At 39.5% G+C, this 20,244-nt stretch overlaps 1 protein-coding gene across 1 annotated transcript in view; it reads left to right on the forward strand.

Annotated features, from left to right (window-relative positions):
- The window catches only part of LOC134207590 (uncharacterized), a 310,800-nt gene that overhangs the window by 96,544 nt on the left and 194,012 nt on the right, over positions 1-20,244 (forward strand). Inside the window, 1 exon segment of the mRNA XM_062683296.1 lies at positions 13,677-14,087. Coding sequence (XP_062539280.1) covers positions 14,016-14,087 — 72 coding nt within the window. The 5' untranslated portion in view covers positions 13,677-14,015.

Below are 20,244 nucleotides of genomic sequence, written 5' to 3' on the forward strand. Positions count from 1 at the left end.
GGTGCCCTCAGATTTTTTAAAAATATTTTGCCTACAAAATACGCAGAATTTTCGAATGGCTGTGCGTATACATGAACGATTTGAATTCGACAGCACATGCAATTTTAAAATTTGGGGGAACTTGATCCCCTTTCTATGGTATTTAAGCAATAAATAATTTTTCCTGCCAACCCTTCATCAAATCTTTCAAATCTACAAAAAAATAGAAGCCTGAGAACAGATTCATATTTTTTTGAATTTTTTCGCCAAATTTTTGTATGGTTGACTAAGTGTCAATATCGAGGCAATAACTTCAAATTCAAATATCCTAAAACTTCGATGGAATGTTGATATTTTCATCAGTACAGATCATCAGTAAGTATATTTACGGCTTTGTGGTGTGAAAAAACGAAAGCATTTAGTCATTGATATGAAAAGTTGTTCAAATTTTGTGTGGCCAATAAAAAAATCTTTAGCAAGGTCAAAACATACAAACCGCCCTGCAGAATAAATAAGGTTGTCAATCCAAAAAATAACTCACCACATAAAGGTCATTTGTCTAGAGGATCTACACTAAAAAATACGCTAGAACATAACTACTTTACTTCTCGATAAATCAGGGGATGATCAAGTCTCCCCACCTTCCCCTATATAACACTGTGGGTCTCCAGGCCTTTTAGCTAAATTGGTTTTAAAAGTTATGTTATAGCCATACAACTGTGTTGTACGAGAATGGAATGGAAGGAATGCTTCCGAGATGTGAATAAAACCCTGGGAACCAATTAGAACCCTTCGGCGATGCTTAAAAAAACTGGATTTAAATATACAATCGTTATTCTGCTATTCCGCACAAAATTTTTCTACGATTCCGAAAGCAGTGCTTCTACAATTCTGAACGGAACGATTATGCGATTTCGAACGTAGTCCTTTCACGATTCGAAACGGAATTCTTCTGCAATTCCGAAAGGAATCTTTCTGTGATTCCGAACCAAATTTTTTCTGCGATTTCGAACGGAATCCTTCTTTGAGGTTGAGTGTAATCGTTTTATTATTACAAATGCAATTCATCTGAGTGTCGAAGGGAATCCTTCTGCAAGCCCAAACGGTATCCTGCGATTTCTAACGAAATCCTTTTACGTTTTAACGGAGTTCATCTGCCTTTCCAAACGGAATCATTTTACTTTATCGAACTAAATCCTTCTGCGGTTCTCAATGGAATCGATCTGCTATTCTGAACGGAATCCTTCTGCGATTCAAAAGGGAACACGTATGCAAGCGAAATCTCCCTGTGATTCCGAGCGGAATTCTTCTAGGCTTTTGAACAGAGTTCATTTGCGTTGCCATATGGAATTATTTTGCGATTCCGAATTGCATCATTCAGTGATATAAAAAATAATCCAGCTGCAATTCGAAACGTAATCCTTTTACGATTCAGAATGAAATCCTTCTGTGATTTTAATGGTATTATTATGTGTTTCTGAGTGGAATTTATCTGCGATTTTGAGTAACATGCATTTGAGATTCCGAACGTAATCCTTTCACGTAATCCTTCTATGATTCTAAATGGAATCCTTTTGCGATGCAGAACAGAATCATCCTTTGAATCCGAACGGAATCCTATCGCTATTTAGATGGAGTCAATTTGTGATTCCAAACTTTTGTCCGCGGTATAGAAAGAATTATTTTAAAATTTCGAACCGAATCTGTAATTCTGAACGATGTTCTTTTTTATATCCAATCAAACGTAGTCTGTTTTCGATACCAACGGAATCGTTCTGTTATTACGGACGGAGTTCTTTTGTGGATCTGAACGGAATCATCCTGCGGTGTCGAGCGGAATCATTCTACGATTTTGAACAAAATACTATCGCGATTCCCAAGAGAATCCTTTTGCGATATAAAACAGAATTATTCTGCGATTCAGAATAGATTCTTTGTGCCATTCTGAACGGAATTCTTCAGCAACTCCGAGAGGAATTCTCCCGCTTTTGCGATTTCAAGGAGAATTTTTTTTGCCTTTCTCGTATACTAAGTATACGTAAAGCCTGTATGTTCGCTCTAAAAACAAACTTTTTATAGGAGGCCCGGAGACTCGATAGGATAGGATAGGAGTTTGCTGGGTAAGAGGCTAAGGACCGCGTGATGGGGTCTATTTTATTCCTTCATGTACGCGAAGTACCAATGGTACGCTTTGCCCAGCATTTGCCGTGCCATCAAACTTGTATACAAGTGCGAAAAAACAGAATCGGCTAGGCCGCCCCAACAGAGAAGTGATGATTCTGGCTTTGTTCTCGCTTTATTATTGTCTTTCGGATTCAATCCCTAATTATAAATATTTCCGGGGGTGTACAGGGCCCGGTTGTTGCTTGGTTTATGTGGCAGGAAATCCGCTCTGTCCCTGTAGAGGTACTTTTTGGTGGTACTGCTGGACCTTTCATAGTCACCTCACGGATTCACGTTGGAATAATCGTAACCTGCTAGAGGCAGGCTCTTTGGTTTAACTTTTCCGACCTTGACATTTTGACATGAAGGCGCGTGGTACATTGCTATGCGAAAATGTGAGCCAAGGGCAGGCAGAATTTCGGAAGATAATCCGATAAAATAAAAGAAGATAAAATAGTGGTTGTTACTTTATTGTACTTGCTAGAATGTGAGTTCCGATGTTAAATAGTCAGGAAAAATCAGTTAAAATCAAAAGACTTCAACGATGTGGAGGAAAATTCGAGCGACGAACCTGAATTTTCTGTCTGTTCTTCCTTCAGTGTGCTAATACAGATCAGTTATTTTTGTATAGAATCGCACCTCTTTAAAAATATTTCAAATTAAATTTTATCATTGAAAGGGTGGGTTTGAAAGGCTTCATATGCCTCACACAATAATCGTACTGCACGTTACGTTGTAGATGTTACTGTAATTGAATTGAAGTTTTTGGTGGATTTACACAACCACTCAGCTTCGTTGGAATTCTATAAGTTCTAGTAAACCAACGGTCACCGGTCGCTGTTAACTTAAGAGAGAAGTCTGTACATAAGTCAGGGCATTTGAACATATTTATTTATTACCAGACTAACGCCGGACTCTCCATTCAGTTCGGTCCATGGTTGCACTTCGCCAACCACGCAGTCTGCGGAGGGTCCGCAAATTTTCTTCCACTTGATCGATCCACCTTGCTTGCTGTGCAATTTGGGACATTGCCGACTTGCAGCTTAGTGTTCATTAAGCACTTCCACAGTTATTAACTTCGAGGTTTCTAAGCCAAGTCACCATTTCTGCATTCGTATATCATGAGGCTAACACGATGATACTTTTATGCCCAGGGAAGTCGAGACAATTTCCAATCTGAAAATTATCTAGACCGGCACCGGGAATCGAACGCAGCCACCCTCAGCATGGTCTTGCTTTGTAGCCGCGCATCTTACCGCAAGGCTAAGGAGGTGAACGATGGATGGTTCTCCCAAAAGCTGATGCAACTCGTGGTACATTCGCCTCCTCCACGTACCTTCCGCATATGAACTTAAAGAGTTTAATTTGGTTTGATGTTTGGGTTTGATCGAGATTATTGTAACTATCATTTACCGTAACACGGTAGATCACTTTGACGTAGTGTGTTGCGGTGTAAGATCTACCAAACAGAGCCCTAGCTTAATCCATTTTCCTAGCTAGGGCAATAAGTTGTGGTAATTAAGGATTCGTCGTATTTAGTCCCCGCTACCAACAGTAGTCTCAGAAATAAAACATAATTAATGTTACCTTGCAGTTAGCGATTTTTCCATGCGGCTCGTAGTCAGTGAGCGAAGGAGAATTTTGTGACCTTTCGGATGGGACAATAGGACAATTTCGGATTAATTTGTGCTGTGTTTTTAATGCTTTCGGAAAATCAAAGAAAATATAGGGTGGGTGTACCAATCGTCGCCATACTTAAGAACAACTTTTTTTTTTAAATAAGACATGTGGGGGTGTTGATATGTCATGCAAAAGATTTTCCTCGTTGCTCCTTAGAACAAATGTGAAGACCGCATTCAAATTCGTGATTGTCCACTAAACTGCTGTATCCATTACAGGAAATCATGTACCAGTTGTGGCACTTATCCTAATATTGGGTCCTATTATGACAAATCCCATTGCTTTCTTATGGGGTTGGTCATAATGGGGCCAGTAGTGCGACAACTGGTGCAAAGGACGACATAAATTAAGGAAAATCATTTTTTTCAATAATGTTTTGTTTGTTTTGAAGAAAATTAAAGGTGTTATCGTTTTATATAACTGATCAGAACATGTTTTGTGGTGATATGATGTGCCACATGATGTATATAATGCACTAGTGCGACAACTGGTGCTATAACCACGACTGCTACACCCAAGTAACAAATTTTGCTTTAAGGCACATCTAAAGTAGAATGTTAGCACCACTTGATAAAACTAAGGGTATACGATAAGACACTTTTTCCTAACAAAACGAAACGAAATTTAAAATGCCTATGTTGTTTCGAAACGAAATATAGATTTACTTTCGAGACTTATAAACGATACGAAATCAAGGTACATTAAATTCGGAATTTTAGGAAACGAAACGAAGTTTAATTTTTTTTTATCCGCGGAATTTTGATTGAATTGATTTTACATTATGTACCCAATTCTGATTTCATTTTGTTTTTAGTCAAATAACTGCTTTGCAACCAATAGAGTTATAGTAACAGAAGAAGCAGTCTTTTAAAAATACGTTTACTACTGACGATAAGGCAATACCCCAGCATTTGTGCCGCTCTCAAAGAAATTAATCGTGGAGTGTGTGCTCCCGAATCTGATCAGTAAGTATATAAAAAATATAGCAATTGTAGGATTTTTTATATTATGATTTAAATTCTGTTAAAAACCTTATTTCATTTAAGAATACGCTGAAGCATTCTTCATATTGACTTATCAGCGTGGCTTTATGGTATTGAGCCAACTCAAAATCAGAAAATTGATGCATAAATATTATTTTTTATCTAGTGGGATACTTATTTATGTATCCACATTTAGCAGACGTATACGCAAATAGAGAATTGTTAGAAGCATACATCTGCTGGCTAGACAATCCTCTGCACCTTTCTAAAATGCATTTCCTTCCAAATTCAACCTTTTTATAGGAAGCTTGGAGACCCATAGTCCTATATATATATATATATATATATATATATATATATATATATATACAATCTATTAGACGAACCAAGCTGTTGTCTGTTTGTCCATGTATATGTGTTTGTGAATATGAGGCATACAAAAATTGTTGTCAAATTTTCATCCTCAACCGACTTGCAAGAAACAGCTGCTATGGACAGTATGAGCCAGTTACGCCCTTAAAGTCAATTTAGGATTAGGAGAGGAAAATTAGTTTGACACTCATTATTATAAGAGACCGAGGAGTGTTCTGCATCTCCGTGAGCGCTGCGCGAAAGGAGTCTTTGGTTTGTTGAAAAGGTAATTCATGTGAAGCCACTTTGGTAAGCGACTAAATATTCATTACAAACGAAGTTATTTTGAAAAATCAAAGACGAAAGCCGTGTTTCAAATCAATCCAACGCAAAATCATGTGTTTCGTTTAATAATAATGTTTTCTTTAGGGCCTTCTTAACTCTTAAGCGGTGCTTAGTCATGCGCTTAAACTTGGTTTGAGGCGTAAGAGGTGAAGAAATTGGCCTTTAATATGAAAAATGTGCTCTAAAAATACTTCACAAAGGCCCTCAGGAATCCACGCCACGACTTTGCCTCTTTGACAAAGTTGTACTGATCTGATTCATATCTGATAACATTTACACTCTGAGCCTGATGTCTTAAATTATGAGTCGGATCACTTTAAAAAAATAGGATAGAATAGTTGAAGCTATTTTTTGTTTATTGTTGGACATTTCACACATTGAAGACGTTTTGAAGAAGAAAAATAAATACGTATTTGTCGATTCAGAATGGGATTATGTAATAAGTGTTATTAGAAAAAATTGTATAAGATTAGTTTTGAAAACAGCTTTACGATTTTCGATAATACACGAGATGAGACAGTATGGTTTAAGTCTAAATTTGTTTCGTAATTCCGCGGAATTCCGTTAAATTTCGTTAAAAGTTAGTTTTTTCTAGCGAAATTTTTGTAATTTCACGAAACGAAATGAAATCAAAAAATTAGATTTCGCCATGCTAAAATTCCGTGAAATTCCGCGGAATTTCGTTTCGAGCCAACTAAAACGATTTTTTTCGAAATACCGCATATGCTTAGATAAAACCAGAAATAAATCTAAAATTCTTTCAACACCTTAATAAACTAATCGTAAATCACCTATAAGCTCAATTTGGCCCACTCTACAAGAAGTTGTAGAGAAATAGAATAAGAGTATCTTGAAACTTTTTAGATCTATGCAAAACGTATTTCTCATGGTTTTCAAATGTTTCATAAAACTATTTCAAAGTCTTTTTAATCTCAAGCTGGTTCAAAATATTCTCATTTGAGAATGCTTTAGACCAAATTATATTTATAAATAAAAACAAAAACTGAGAATAATACAATATTTCACACAAAATAATTGTCGCCATGCCTCTAAAAGTAATTAGCACATTTCATATTTTTGCAAATTTTAGTTTAAACATACAAAGAAACAACTTGCGCTTCAAAATTGGCTGTTGATTTTTACGTAAAACTATGAAAAATCGACTAGCACTGAAAAAATATTGCGGAATTATGATTATAAAATTATTACAATAATCGAAGCGCTTTTGAATTATAAAGTAAAAATTGTTCATATTTAGTAAATTTACGCAAGAGTTCATTGTAACATGGATTATATTCAGTATGACAATGAAATTCAGCTTATAAGAGCTGTAATTTGCAATATAATTCCTAACCAATCCGAAATTTCCAACATGGTTGTTATTTTTCAGTCAAGCAAAATAGCAAAATCACCATTTTTATCGTTTTACTCTAAATAAAACCATTACAAATAAATCCAGTTTTGAATAAAACAATTTTCTCTTGACCCACTACCAGTACCATCGCCTTTATGGCACTCTTGAATAAGGGTGGGTTATCTGTGAATATTTTGACGGATGTTTGTTTTGGTTTTGCGTTTCCATTGGTACCGGAAATCTACATTTTGAATATTTGTTCATTTTGAAGGTAATAATAATTGCGGGCAGCAGGGACTATGTCCAAGGGCTTGACGATCCCTCCCCAGGCCATCTGCGAGTTGTGGGGCTTGCCTAGGATGTGGTGGGGTTTGACAGTGGGCCCTGTTAAACCTCTAAAAAAGCTGCATGTATCCGCAAGTAGGCCTCACCAAAGCGACCGTGTGCCGCTCAAAGTGCACAAGCCCAAGTCCTGGTGTTAGGTGGGACGCTAAACAGCCCTGACACGACGGCCCTCCGACGAGACAGGAGGTTTGCGCAGGCCCAATAAGCCGCCTGGAAAACCAATCATTACGAACAATACAAGAGATAATGCGACTCGATATAATCGGCAAAGACCTAGGCGACGAATACAGGATCACGATTGGAAGCTTGGAACATGGAATTGCAAGTCGCTAGGTTTCGCAGGTTGCGACAGGATGATCTACGATGAATTACATCCCCGCAACTTCGACGTCGAGGCGCTGCAGGAGATTTGCTGGACAGGACAGAAAGTGTGGAAAAGCGGGCATCGAGCGGCTACCTTCTACCAAAGCTGTGGCACCACCAACGAGCTGGGAACCGGCTTCATAGTGCTGGGTAAGATGCGCCTACGCGTGATTGGGTGGCAGCCAATCAACGCAAGGATGTGCAAGCTGAGGATTAAAGGCCGTTTCTTCAACTATAGCATCATCAACGTGCACTGCCCACACGAAGGGAGACCCGACGACGAGAAAGAAGCGTTTTATGCACAGCTGGAGCAGACATACGATGGATGCCCACTGCGGGACGTCAAAATCGTCATCGGTGACATGAACGCACAGGTAGGAAGGGAGGAAATGTATAGACCGGTCATCGGACCGGATAGTCTGCACACCGTATCGAATGACAACGGCCAACGATGCATAAACTTCGCAGCCTCCCGCGGAATGGTAGTCCGAAGCACCTTCTTTCCCCGCAAAAATATCCACAAGGCCACATGGAGATCACCTAACCAAGAAACGGAAAACCAAATCGACCACGTTCTAATCGACGGTAAAATCTTCTCCGACATCACGAACGTTCGCACTTACCGCAGTGCGAATATTGAATCCCACCACTACCTCGTTACAGTATGCCTGCGCTCAAAACTCTCGACGGTGTACAACACGCGTCGAAGTCGGACGCCGCGGCTTAACATTGGGCGGCTACAAGACGGTAGACTAGCCCAAGAATACGCGCAGCAGCTGGAAGTGGCACTTCCAACGGAAGAGCAGCTAGGCACAGCGTCTCTTGAAGATGGCTGGAGAGATATTCGATCCGCCATTGGTAGCACCGCAACCGCTGCACTTGGCACGGTGCCCCCGTATCAGAGAAACGACTGGTATGACGGCGAATGTGAGCAGTTAGTGGAAGAGAAGAATGCAGCATGGACGAGATTGCTGCAACACCGCACGAGGGCGAACGAGGCACGATATAAACAGGAACAGATAAAACTCGTTTTTCCGTCAGCAGGAAGATCGAGACCGTGAAGAGACGGAGCAACTATACCGCGCTAATAACACACGAAAGTTCTATGAGAAGTTAAACCGTTCACGTAAGGGCAACGTGCCACAGCCTGACAGGTGCAAGGACATAAACGGGAACTTTCTTACGAACGAGCGTGAGGTGATCCAAAGGTGGCGGCAGCACTACGAAGAACACCTGAATGGCGATGTGCCAGACGAAGATGGCGGTATGGTGATGGACCTGGGAGCACGCGCGCAGGACATAATTTTACTGGCTCCGGATCTCCAGGAAATCCAGAAGGAGATTGGCCGGCTGAAGAACAACAATGCCCCTGAGGTTGATGAACTACCAGAAGAGCCACTCAAACACGGTGGTTACCAAGATTTGGGAGGTGGAAGTTTTGTCGCAGGAGTGTATGGAAGGTGTCGTGTGTCCCATCTACAAAAAGGACGATAAGCTAGATTGTAGCAACTACCATGCAATCGCATTGCTGAACGCCGCCTACAAGGTACTCTCCCAAATTTTATGCCGTCGACTAGCACCAACTGCAAGGGAGTTCGTGGGGCAGTACCAAGCGGGTTTTATGGGCGAACGCTCCACCACGGACCAGGTGTTCGCCATTCGCCAAGTACTGCAGAAATGCCGCGAATACAACGTGCCCACACATCATCTATTCATCGACTTCAAAGCCGCATATGATACAATCGATCGGGACCAGCTATGGCAGCTAATGCACGAACACGGTTTTCCGGATAAACTGACACGGTTGATCAAAGCGATGGATCAGATGATGTGCGTAGTTCAAGTTTCAGGGAATTCTCGAGTCCCTTCGAAACCCGCAGAGGGTTACGGCAAGGTGATGGTCTTTCGTGTCTGCTATTCAACATCGCTTTGGAAGGGGTAATACGAAGAGCAGGGATTAACACGAGTGGTACAATTTTCAATAAGTCCGTCCAGCTATTTGGCTTCGCTGACGACATAGATATTATGGCACGTAACTTTGAGAAGATGGAGGAAGCCTACATCAGACTGAAAAGGGAAGCTAAGCGGATCGGACTAGTCATCAACACGTCGAAGACAAAGTACATGATAGGAAGAGGTTCAAGACACGACAATGTGAGCCACCCACCGCGAGTTTGCATCGGTGGTGACGAAATCGAGGTGGTAGAAGAATTTGTGTACTTGGGCTCACTGGTGACTGCCGAAAATGACACCAGCAGAGTATTTCGGAGACGCATAGTGGCTGGAAATCGTACGTACTTTGGACTCCGCAAGACGCTCCGATCGAATAGAGTTCGCCGCCGTACCAAACTGACAATCTACAAAACGCTCATTAGACCGGTAGTCCTCTACGGACACGAGACCTGGACGATGCTCGTGGAGGACCAACGCGCACTTGGAGTTTTCGAAAGGAAAGTGCTGCGTACCATCTATGGTGGGGTGCAGATGGCGGACGGTACGTGGAGAAGGCGAATGAACCACGAGTTGTATCAGCTGTTGGGAGAACCATCCATCGTTCACACCGCGAAAATCGGACGACTGCGGTGGGCCGGGCACGTAGCCAGAATGTCGGACAGTAACCCGGTGAAAATGGTTCTCGACAACGATCCGACGGGTACAAGAAGGCGAGGTGCGCAGCGGGCAAGGTGGATCGATCAGGTGAAAGATGACTTGCGGACCCTCCGTAGACTGGGTGGTTGGCGACGTGTAGCCATGGACCGAGCCGAATGGAGAAGACTCTTATATACCGCACAGGCCACTTCGGGCTTAGTCTGAATAAATAAATAATAATATGTACTGCGTAAGAAAGTGTATATCGTGGGGCATCGAGATCCGTACACTTAAGCACCTTAGTATACACAGTACGAACAAAACCTGTAAATTTACGTTCAAGTAGATGTAACAAATCTGCTCCGTGTTAAATGACAGAAAGTTATAGGTTGTTTTATATTTACACGTGCTGGAATTTTACAGTTCTAATTTTTATTTGAAAACAAAAAAGAAGCAGAGCATGGGAATCGAACATTGGTCTGCAGAGTGAGAGCCGAACTTGTTATCGTCTCGGGTATTTCCGCTTCCTGATAACGAGTCGATCAAGGTGTAACAGGTTAAACGTTTTGGTTATTCTTCATTAGGCTAAACGATAGCTTAAATTTACATTACACGGAAACTCCATCGAGACGGAATCATTTGAGACTCAAAATGCTGAATACATCACAGATTTCTCGCCGGAAGAAGCAAAAACAAAGAGTTGCAGCGATGAAATGCAGCGTCATAAAGGCTGCTTTGTTTTCATATGCGAAGATATCCATTTTGGTTGATGCTTATATGAATAAAATAGGTGCCAGCTGCGGTTTGCATGAAATGCAGTGAAGTTTGTTTTGATTTGACAGCCACGTGCTCGCTCACCAAGGTCACTTGAATTTGGTGAGAAAGTTCCAATTGTTTCCTTTAACCCTCTAAGACCCAAATGTCCGTATCCGCTCAAAACCATTTTGTACTTCCTTTACTAATCACAAATATTCCACCCATCAAAGTAATGCGAATTTGAATACTAAAAATAAAAATAAAACCACATCACGAAATAAACTTTGCATAAAAATTGCTATGATATTTTAATTAAGCTTCAATTTACTTTGAAATAGTACACATTGATTGACTTCAATGTCAACAAAATTGATTATGAATTATAATTATTTGAATACTAAACATCAGTTAAAAGGCGATCTTGAGAATTAGAGAGTTAATTGTATTATATTTTTGATACCTCATTTGTAAATATTATATTGCAAACTAAATACGTACAGGGCATCGTTTGCTACTATTGTTGCAGATATTGTGGGAGTCTCAGGTATCCGGTTCACGCTTTAGTTGGCAGCGGTGGCTCTTCTCGACCTTCTACTCCCTGAGTAGTCAATACGAATAAGGGCGTCCTTGTGATGTTTTGCTGTACCTGTTATGGCTAGCTAGTGTATCCCCATCCCCTACACTCCCTGAAGACACCCTTCTTGCTTCAGCAGTGATTCCTTTTTACAGCACTAGTCTTCCTAACCACCATAACGCAGCATGAGCTATGATCAAATTATTCGTAGTACTACTTGACCAACACCCCCAGCTGGGTGAGGGATGGAGGATGACACACACACACACGTGTTCGCTCACCAAGGTTCCGGTAGAGTCATGTAAAATTAAGATATATTCAATTGAAATTTCAATGGTTTTATCATGGAGAAACATAAAATTATGATCCGGTACACATTCTGTTTCCGAATTTTACATTCAATTCTGAACTCCGTCGTGGCTAATTTTCATAATATTTTACTGTGTATGAAAAACTCATTAGAAAATAGAAATCGAATGTAAATAAAACATTTGTCATCAACACAGGAGCATGAAGGCTTCTACTTTTGAACTGTTTCACATTTACTCATTAAAAACTACGAAAAACATGATAAAATAATGAATTAAATCAACTTCTCCTGACTCGAAATCCGTCCTCCGTGAACGGATTTCGAATCAAAGGATCAAAATCCGTACATTTTTGTTAAACTAAATATTCAAATTGAAACAGTCTGATTGACTGAACTACCACTGTAAATAGTTCGATACGCACCTTGAAAAGCGATCCCTTCGATTTGTATTCCGCTGATCTTATGTAATGATTCGCAATAAGCAATAAAAACACAGTTACTTTTGGTGCTTTTATGCTCCACCCGAAAACAAAATGGCGGCACAAACTCCGCGTTTGGTGGGTGGAGATTTGTTTTTGATTTTTGTTGCTTTAATTTCAAAGCCTTCTTTCCAATTCTATGCCCTAAAAGCTTACTGCCAAGAATCTGAACAGGATAAGATTAATTATTTGAACATTAATTGCCTTTAACCCCCTTTAATTTATTGATATCTCATGAGGTGGACGGATTTCGGTGCTGTACGGATTTCAGTCCCGCACGGTAACGGTTTTTAGAATTGTAGGGGAACTGTTCCGTTTTCCATCTCACTGTACATATATTCATCTCATCGCGGAACAAAGAAATTCCGTACCAATTCCATCGCTTCTTTTTGCTAACATGCATGCTCACTGCTGAAAAAAATCACAAAAATAATAAACAAACAAAATACCTTTTCATTGCTTTGTTTTTCGCTATGAGATGAAGTCCAGGAGCAGTAACCCTACCTAATTTGCTTTTTTTTAGTTTTCATGTACTCTTCTTTTGAAATATCCACTTGACTTGATTTTTTCCATCGGTTGGGTTTCATTCTTGATAGATATGAATTAGTTTCATACCAGAACGTAAAAATTTAACTGAGACTCAAAAGATTCATTGCGGTTTTGATGTGAGTTTATGGAAAAGTTGTATTTTATCCCAGAGTTGAATCCCTAGGAGTGCTATTAGTTATTATTCTTCGATCATTTTGTTATCTAGTAGAACATATGTTAAAACAGATCAATTAGCACAAAATGTGTACACATGTGCCAAATCCAGGAATGGTAACCCTACTTTAATTATTTCTCCCATGATTGCAAAATTTGAAAACAAACAAAACTAAACATTGCTCAAGTATTTATCATCCAAAGCATTCACTCTATTCCATTGCAATGACAGCCTTCGTGGTGCAATTAACTGACCTTGAGATAAATTTGGTCTTAGCCACTCGTCTACATTAAAATCCATAAGACGTGTTAATTAGCAAAATCCTCTTAAACGAATAGATCCGTCCTGTTCAAAATATTTTCATACATTTGTTACAACAGCAATCAATACTCTCTTCTTCTTACATGAGACCAATTGATTGGCGCCAATTTCAATTATTGGTTTATAAAAGATATAAATATGAATAGTAAAGATTTAAACTTGATTGACTTGATTTTTCTTGGGGTTCAGTTTAGAGAACAACAGTTGAGAGCTTGAATTCGATTGAGTATTGACACTTAAACAATTTTGTTTGTATCCCATAAGTACGAATTAGAAATTATTCCAGTTATTTTTTATTTAGGAAGGACCTATTTTTACAATAACAATAATACGGCTCATGCAAAAACGTTAAACATCTCTTTCTCATCTGTTTACTTGCAGTTTCGCACTCTCCTGTTTCGGAACTGTCTGATGAAGAGTGCTCTTCATATCCTCAACGCATCAGTGTATCAGCAAAAAAACCGCGCGCGCGTGGTTGTCGAACAATTTGATGTCAATTATTGACAACGCTGTCTGTCCCATATAAGTGACCACAACAGGCACTTGCCAATATTTGTTTTGATTTTTTTTGGCCACTATCGTACATCTGAAAGAAGCAAGAACTGAATAATCGAGTTTTACGAGCGAACTGTGTAGCACAGTAAACGGTCAACAGCACTGACTTTGTTAAACGAGGACTTTGTGCTTCTGGAATTGGAACACCCCACATAAAGCGAAGCCATGGCTTCACAAGTTGCGTCGGCGAACGTCGACATCACCACCATCAAGGATGAGGATCTCCTGCGCAAAATGGTAAGTGCTTTATGAGCGATACTAAGTGACAGTGCAATAAATAAGTGGGTTGGGTAGGGAATGCATATTTTTATTGGAATTTCTCAGCGCACTTAATTGTCAGCTGGCAATCATAGGATCCGCGCAAAAAGTTGGATAATATTGTTCCTACTAGTAAAAGAAAGTTACATTTGCGAATGTTGTGAACGTAATGGCTTAATTAAGTCAGCAAATGGCTTAATTAAGCCTTTACGTTCACAACATTCGCAAATGTGTGAAATGGCTGCCGCGTTTTCCTGTGATTTATTTATGACCTGCGACTAATTGGACGTCGCTGTGAGTATTATTTTCCGTAATTTATAGAAAAGGATGTTTGATTCGTGGTATACAATATTGTAGGGCGCTTGCTTGTCACGAATAGCTGTGCTTGCATACCAAGAATGTGTTTGACGTACATTGAAGAATTTATCACGGAGCTGGTTTGATTCGTATGAAAAATCTATCCGCATCTTTTTTTTGATATGGCAAAAAAAGTCGGGATATTTCGCGAATCTAAGTTCTGCTTCATTTAATAGATAAGTCATTACTGAACACATTTTCGAGTCCCAAAAAAAATTGAAATCAAAAAAATCCAGATCGAATTGAAAAGCTCATTTCGTCACTCCTTACAAAGATTTGACCTCAAAATGTACTAATTGCTAAAGATTCGAATTTAAGGGGCTTTTAAAATAATATATTTTGAAATCTCATAATTCATAATCCAAACTCAAAATTCCATGGTTTTTATCCTTGGCCAAAGATAAATAATGCTCAATTTTGAGGCTGGTTCTTTCAGAATGATTACGATAATTAGGATTTGTCCTTTGAACCCTTTTATCTAAATGTTTAAAAACGAGAGGTGTTGATTTATAGAGCGATTTGAATAATTTTGCTTTCACGCAGGTCATGGGGGATGCTTGTTCAACTTTTTGAGCTGATGATTTATCTTTGTGTGCTGAAATGATTGAAGGATTCACCCTTCAATACTTTCAGCATTCATAGATGGATCGTAGCCTCAAAAAGATGAGCCAGCCTCTCCCATGACCTGCATAAAAGCTACACCCTTCAAATCGTGCAATAAATCACCACCTCTCGTTTTCACTGAGTCAACACCAGCGGACACTTATCCAATTGTAAAATGATTGTGTTTACGCAGACCGGGCCTATCATCGAAACGCCAAATTACTTGGCGCCGGAGATCGCACGTCAATCGCCAGTTTCAGATGATGCCATCAACTGCCACTGTAGCAGCGCGCTGACGGCCGGTCAATCGGGGTTTCAACGTCCATAACCATATATAACGACAATTCTCGCGCAGCAATTCCGACTAAGGGTATTTAAAAGAATGTTCGTTCGATGGTGCGGCAGATAAGAAGGGGGTCAGTGCGAAACGTATGCAAGTCCCAGGGAAGGTCGTCCCTGGCGATGTCTGTCTGGTCAGTCGGTTCCTCGGTCGAAGTTTATGAGCAAGCGATATATGTGAGGAAGGTGAACCATGCTTCCCTAAAAGGAAATCACATAGCTCGGATCGGTCGTAGTCTCGATGACGCGACGGGTGAATGCTGAAAGGCGAATCGATCGATTGATAGTGACTAGGTATAAGGTGAAAGAGACAAAGTAGAGGAACGGAATTAAATCTCGTACTCATTGGCATCTCGCACTTTGTGTGCGTTATTTATGGGCATTCGGAATTGCAGCGTAATATCACGGAATGTCGATGTCAAAGGGATGATGCGTGTGAGATACAAGCTTCAGTCATAATGAACCATCAAGGATAGGGTGCGATTGCAGTCCGACATTCGGTAGTATTCCTTTATTGAGTGCCCTATTGAGATTAGTTGCCTACTCAGATCTCTATTTAATCGAGCTCGATAAATGAGGGAGTTTTTAAAACGCAGTTTGAGTTAGTAAATTATATTTTGGCTATAACGTTTAAGATTGTGATCCGATCTAGATCATTGTCTATACAAAACAATCGAATGCAACTTGTTGCAATAAATCGGTTAAGGAAAAAATGGTTTGTATGTTCTAAGCTCATAGTTCGATCTGACTAATTTTCAATATAATATAATGAAATAGGACTCCCCGTTAAAGGTAACTTGTTTCGAGTAAATCGATTGATAATAAGTGCCGGATATTATGAACATGAACATTATGACCGTACAATTCGTAGTCGCTACTCCGTGATTGATTGGAACTTACGAAATTGTATAGAGAACCAAATGAATGGGGCTTTGGATTAGCTACTCATTCCCAATGTACACGTTTCGGAAGCCCAAATATTTCAATAAATAACGTTCTGGATTCTCTGGATTCACTTCGGTAAGCGATGCGATCTATAGGATGGGATATAATTATGCGCATTTAAAATATTCTACTCACTTTCCTTTTTATCGAACCTGCGTGCTAACCTCAAATACAAGCAAACGCGCACAACTTAATTCATTTACTGGCCGCAAAAAGCAGAACAAATATTCCGGTTGATCGCGCGATCGTTCTACGTACTTTTCGAAAACACGCACAAACAAGCACTGATCCATTAATTTACCGGCCACACAACACAGAATGAATTTTGGATCATCGCGCGATCATTCTGCATAATTCTCGAACAAAGCACAAATGTTCTGCGTCCTAGCTGAAACACATCTGATCTCGCACCAATTTATTTAATCACACATTGTAGTCGGCTTTGGAACATTTCTTTGATTAACATTTAGTCGAATGACGCTTGGTCAAATGACATTTCGTCGAAACGACGTTTAGTCGAAGGGAAATTTGGTCGAAAATACATCTAATCGAAAGTAAAGTCCACCGGAATCAAACGTCTACTTGCTTGAAGAAGGACTTTGGGACAAAAGGTCGAAAGACAAAAGGTCGAAGAACAAAAGGTCTAAGAGACAAGAGGACGAAGGGACAAAAGGTCGAAAGGACAAAAGGTTGACGAGACAAAATGTCGAAGGAACAAACGGTCGAATGGACAAAAAGTCGAAAGCCCAAAATTAAAAAATCTATAATTCTGTACACAGAGACAAAATATACAACAAGTTTGGAAACAGGCTTCTAAAGCAAAATCTAGCTTATAACATTTACCAGAGAATTCTCCTTCTTTATTTCATGGGCAGTTCTTGAACCAATTGACAGTGAGCATGCAGCAGCCACCAGCATTGCATGATTTTTTTAGTTCTCAGTTCTGAATAATTAGTAGTTATTAGATCGAGCTCCTGTAATACGTGTCGCTTCTTTCGAAAGAAGCACGATCCTCCATAATTTGCAGAAACCGGCCGGCGAGCATTGTGTGGAGTCCGCGAGTGGTTTGAGTGTTACACAGCATTAGTTTTGGTATCTTTAGTGTGGTAAAATGAACTATTTCGCCACTAACCAACGCGACATTAACATTACCTTGCCTACATTCAGTGGCGCCGGGAGTGGGTAGGACAAGTAGGACATGTCTTACGCATGAATATTCCTGGCAGGGACGGGAACGGTTAACATTTCTTTTTATCATTCAATCTGCCATGAAGTAAAAGAAAAGCAAAAACACGGCAGCCGCAGCAGCAGCCACGACCAAGCAGACGACAGTCAGCACATGATTTTATTATTTTATTATCACAATTAATGTTTCTGTACGCTCAATTCTCGACGTATGACTGTTTTTGGTGGTAAATGATTATTTCTTTACTCCTTGCTCATTTTAGAAACTAGAATTAGTACCAACGGCTAGCATTCTTTCTAGGCTTTGCGCCACAGGCAATTAAACTCGATTCTGTTCTGTTTGCGCTGCGCACGAACCAAAACAAGAAATCTGCTGACTGCCCCGAGTCCCGACGGCTCGACTCTCACGCAACAGCAGGCAGGAACATACAAACAGTTTGCCTCATCGGTAAAAAAATGTCACAACGAGGCGTACATTTTTTTTGAAAACTGTTTCGGTTTGTGCGGTGCGTGAAATTTGACCGGATAAAATGTAAACATTCGCATAATCACAGTGTTTTACTGTACATTTCCCAACACTGATTCCTGGGTAGAACAGTCAAGGCATTGTCCTACCCACGATTATGGTAAGAACATATCACCTAGGAAACTATTTAGTTGCAATACTGTCTGGTAGGTCTGATTTTCTAAGTCTTAAAAATTTCATCAAACGTTAGACAGTTTAAGGTATGTAGTTTTTGTATGAAGGCATCGTCTTGCAAGACCTGTGTGTTAACAAATGCGGTTCCAAAGTTATCCAGACTATAAACCGTAATCATAGAGGTTTCAAAGATCCTAAAAAATAGTCCACTGATTGTTCTTAACGACCCCAAGTATTACGTTTCAATTCCAAAAGTGTCTCATAGTTTTTAGAGGTTAAACAAAAGTTATAGGAAATGTGATTAATTCAAATTTTACAACATTTCCAGCCTTTTATTATAGTCATAGCTAGTTTAAATATATTTTTAGAAGTCCACGGGAAAAAGAAACCTGGAAGGGTTTATTGAAGTCTATGGAATCACAATCATCCCTAAGCCCGCTTGGAATATGGTTCGCAAGGGGTACGATCTCTTGATATTGAATCGCCAAGCTCCATGACAAATTTTGAAAGTAATAAGCCTCAAAGAAATTAGTAATAATTGCTTGAAACCATTAAAGATTTGCAGAAATTTGTGGGATCCTTAACCTCTGCTGGAAGGTTGTAAAGATTTAAAAAAAATTAGAAGCTTTCGGGCAGAAGAAGGAAGACAAAAGGGTGAAATGATTAGAGGTCGGATAGGCAAAAGATGGAAGGAACAGAAGTTCGAATGAACAAAATTCAAAAATTCCTAATTTCATGTACATGACTGAGAAAATATTTTCAACAATAATTTTGGAAACACTTCTAAAGCAAAAATTAGTTTAGTATTCTCCAGAAATTTGACCCTGCCCTTTGGTTCAGAAAGGGTAAGGGCGCGTTCTGCCAACTTGGTCGAGGCAGATTTCAAGTGTGAACAAGTTACTACATGGACGTTCTAAAGTGCCTGAATGAAATGTGTAGCTTGTGAGGAGCCCTTGAAGATGTGATGTTGGATCAGTATCTTGATATTAATCAGAATTTAAACTTATACTTATTTACTTGATTCGCGATCCTAATTAAAAACTCCGATATAATAATATTCATAGTTTATCGCGTGTAGTCAGAACGTTTTGTTTAAAATTACAAGACCTAATAATGATCCATAATTTGCATCCGCTGAACCATTCTGAACGGCCGTATTGAGAATATCACCTATAACACCATATAATCCGGCATTGATGCACTGATTTTACGCATGTGCATGTGATTCAACAGACATCGTATCTTGGAGCCTTGAATGGTGGTGCAGACAGGTAGAGGTCCTTTTCATCAGTGATAATGATCTCTGCTATGCGGCAATACTTTTCTGAGGCGTTCCCTGATGATGATGAGTCGTAGCCACGCTAAAACATAGCTAGGTAGGAATTAACCAGTAGAAAATATCATCAAGACATTAATAGGGAATTGACTCTTGGATTCACTGAGTAGAAGTTTTATCAAAACTAGGAACGTGGCACCTTTTTATTTTGTTATGTCTCATTTTAACGAGCCATAATTAAAAATACCACAAATTAAAACGATGGTATGCAAACAATCTTACATTGGTTTCATTCTCGATATTTTTTTTCTAATACATAGGGAATAGGCGTGATGAAGCTGTACTTTGCCACCGAAAACTGAATCCTATAGCTGACCACGACCCATAAAATTACAGTAACGCTACGCTTGTATGTAAGGCTTTGAGACTATTAGAAAACTTAAAGACCATTTCTTCACGTTTGTTTAACTCTTAAGCGGTGCTTACTTATACGCTTGAACTAGGATACCTGTAGCAACCTTTAGCAACCCACCTTTAGTGACCTTTAGCAATAGAGACAATGAACTGACATCAAAACGTAACATAATCTACAATGAGTATAGAATTGAACTGAATAACGTAGAAAACATAAGATAACTAAGACAGACAGAGTAATAATGACACAGTGAGAAACATTCGACATAATTATAACTAGATTAACAGTAATCAATGGATCATAAATATCTACCATAAGACTTCCTAAACCTATCAAAAAATCGAAGCTCAAGAAATGTCTGTAAAATTATTACCTG

This window comes from Armigeres subalbatus, chromosome 1 (genome assembly GCF_024139115.2).
Source record: "Armigeres subalbatus isolate Guangzhou_Male chromosome 1, GZ_Asu_2, whole genome shotgun sequence".
NCBI classification, from domain to species: Eukaryota; Metazoa; Arthropoda; class Insecta; order Diptera; family Culicidae; genus Armigeres; species Armigeres subalbatus.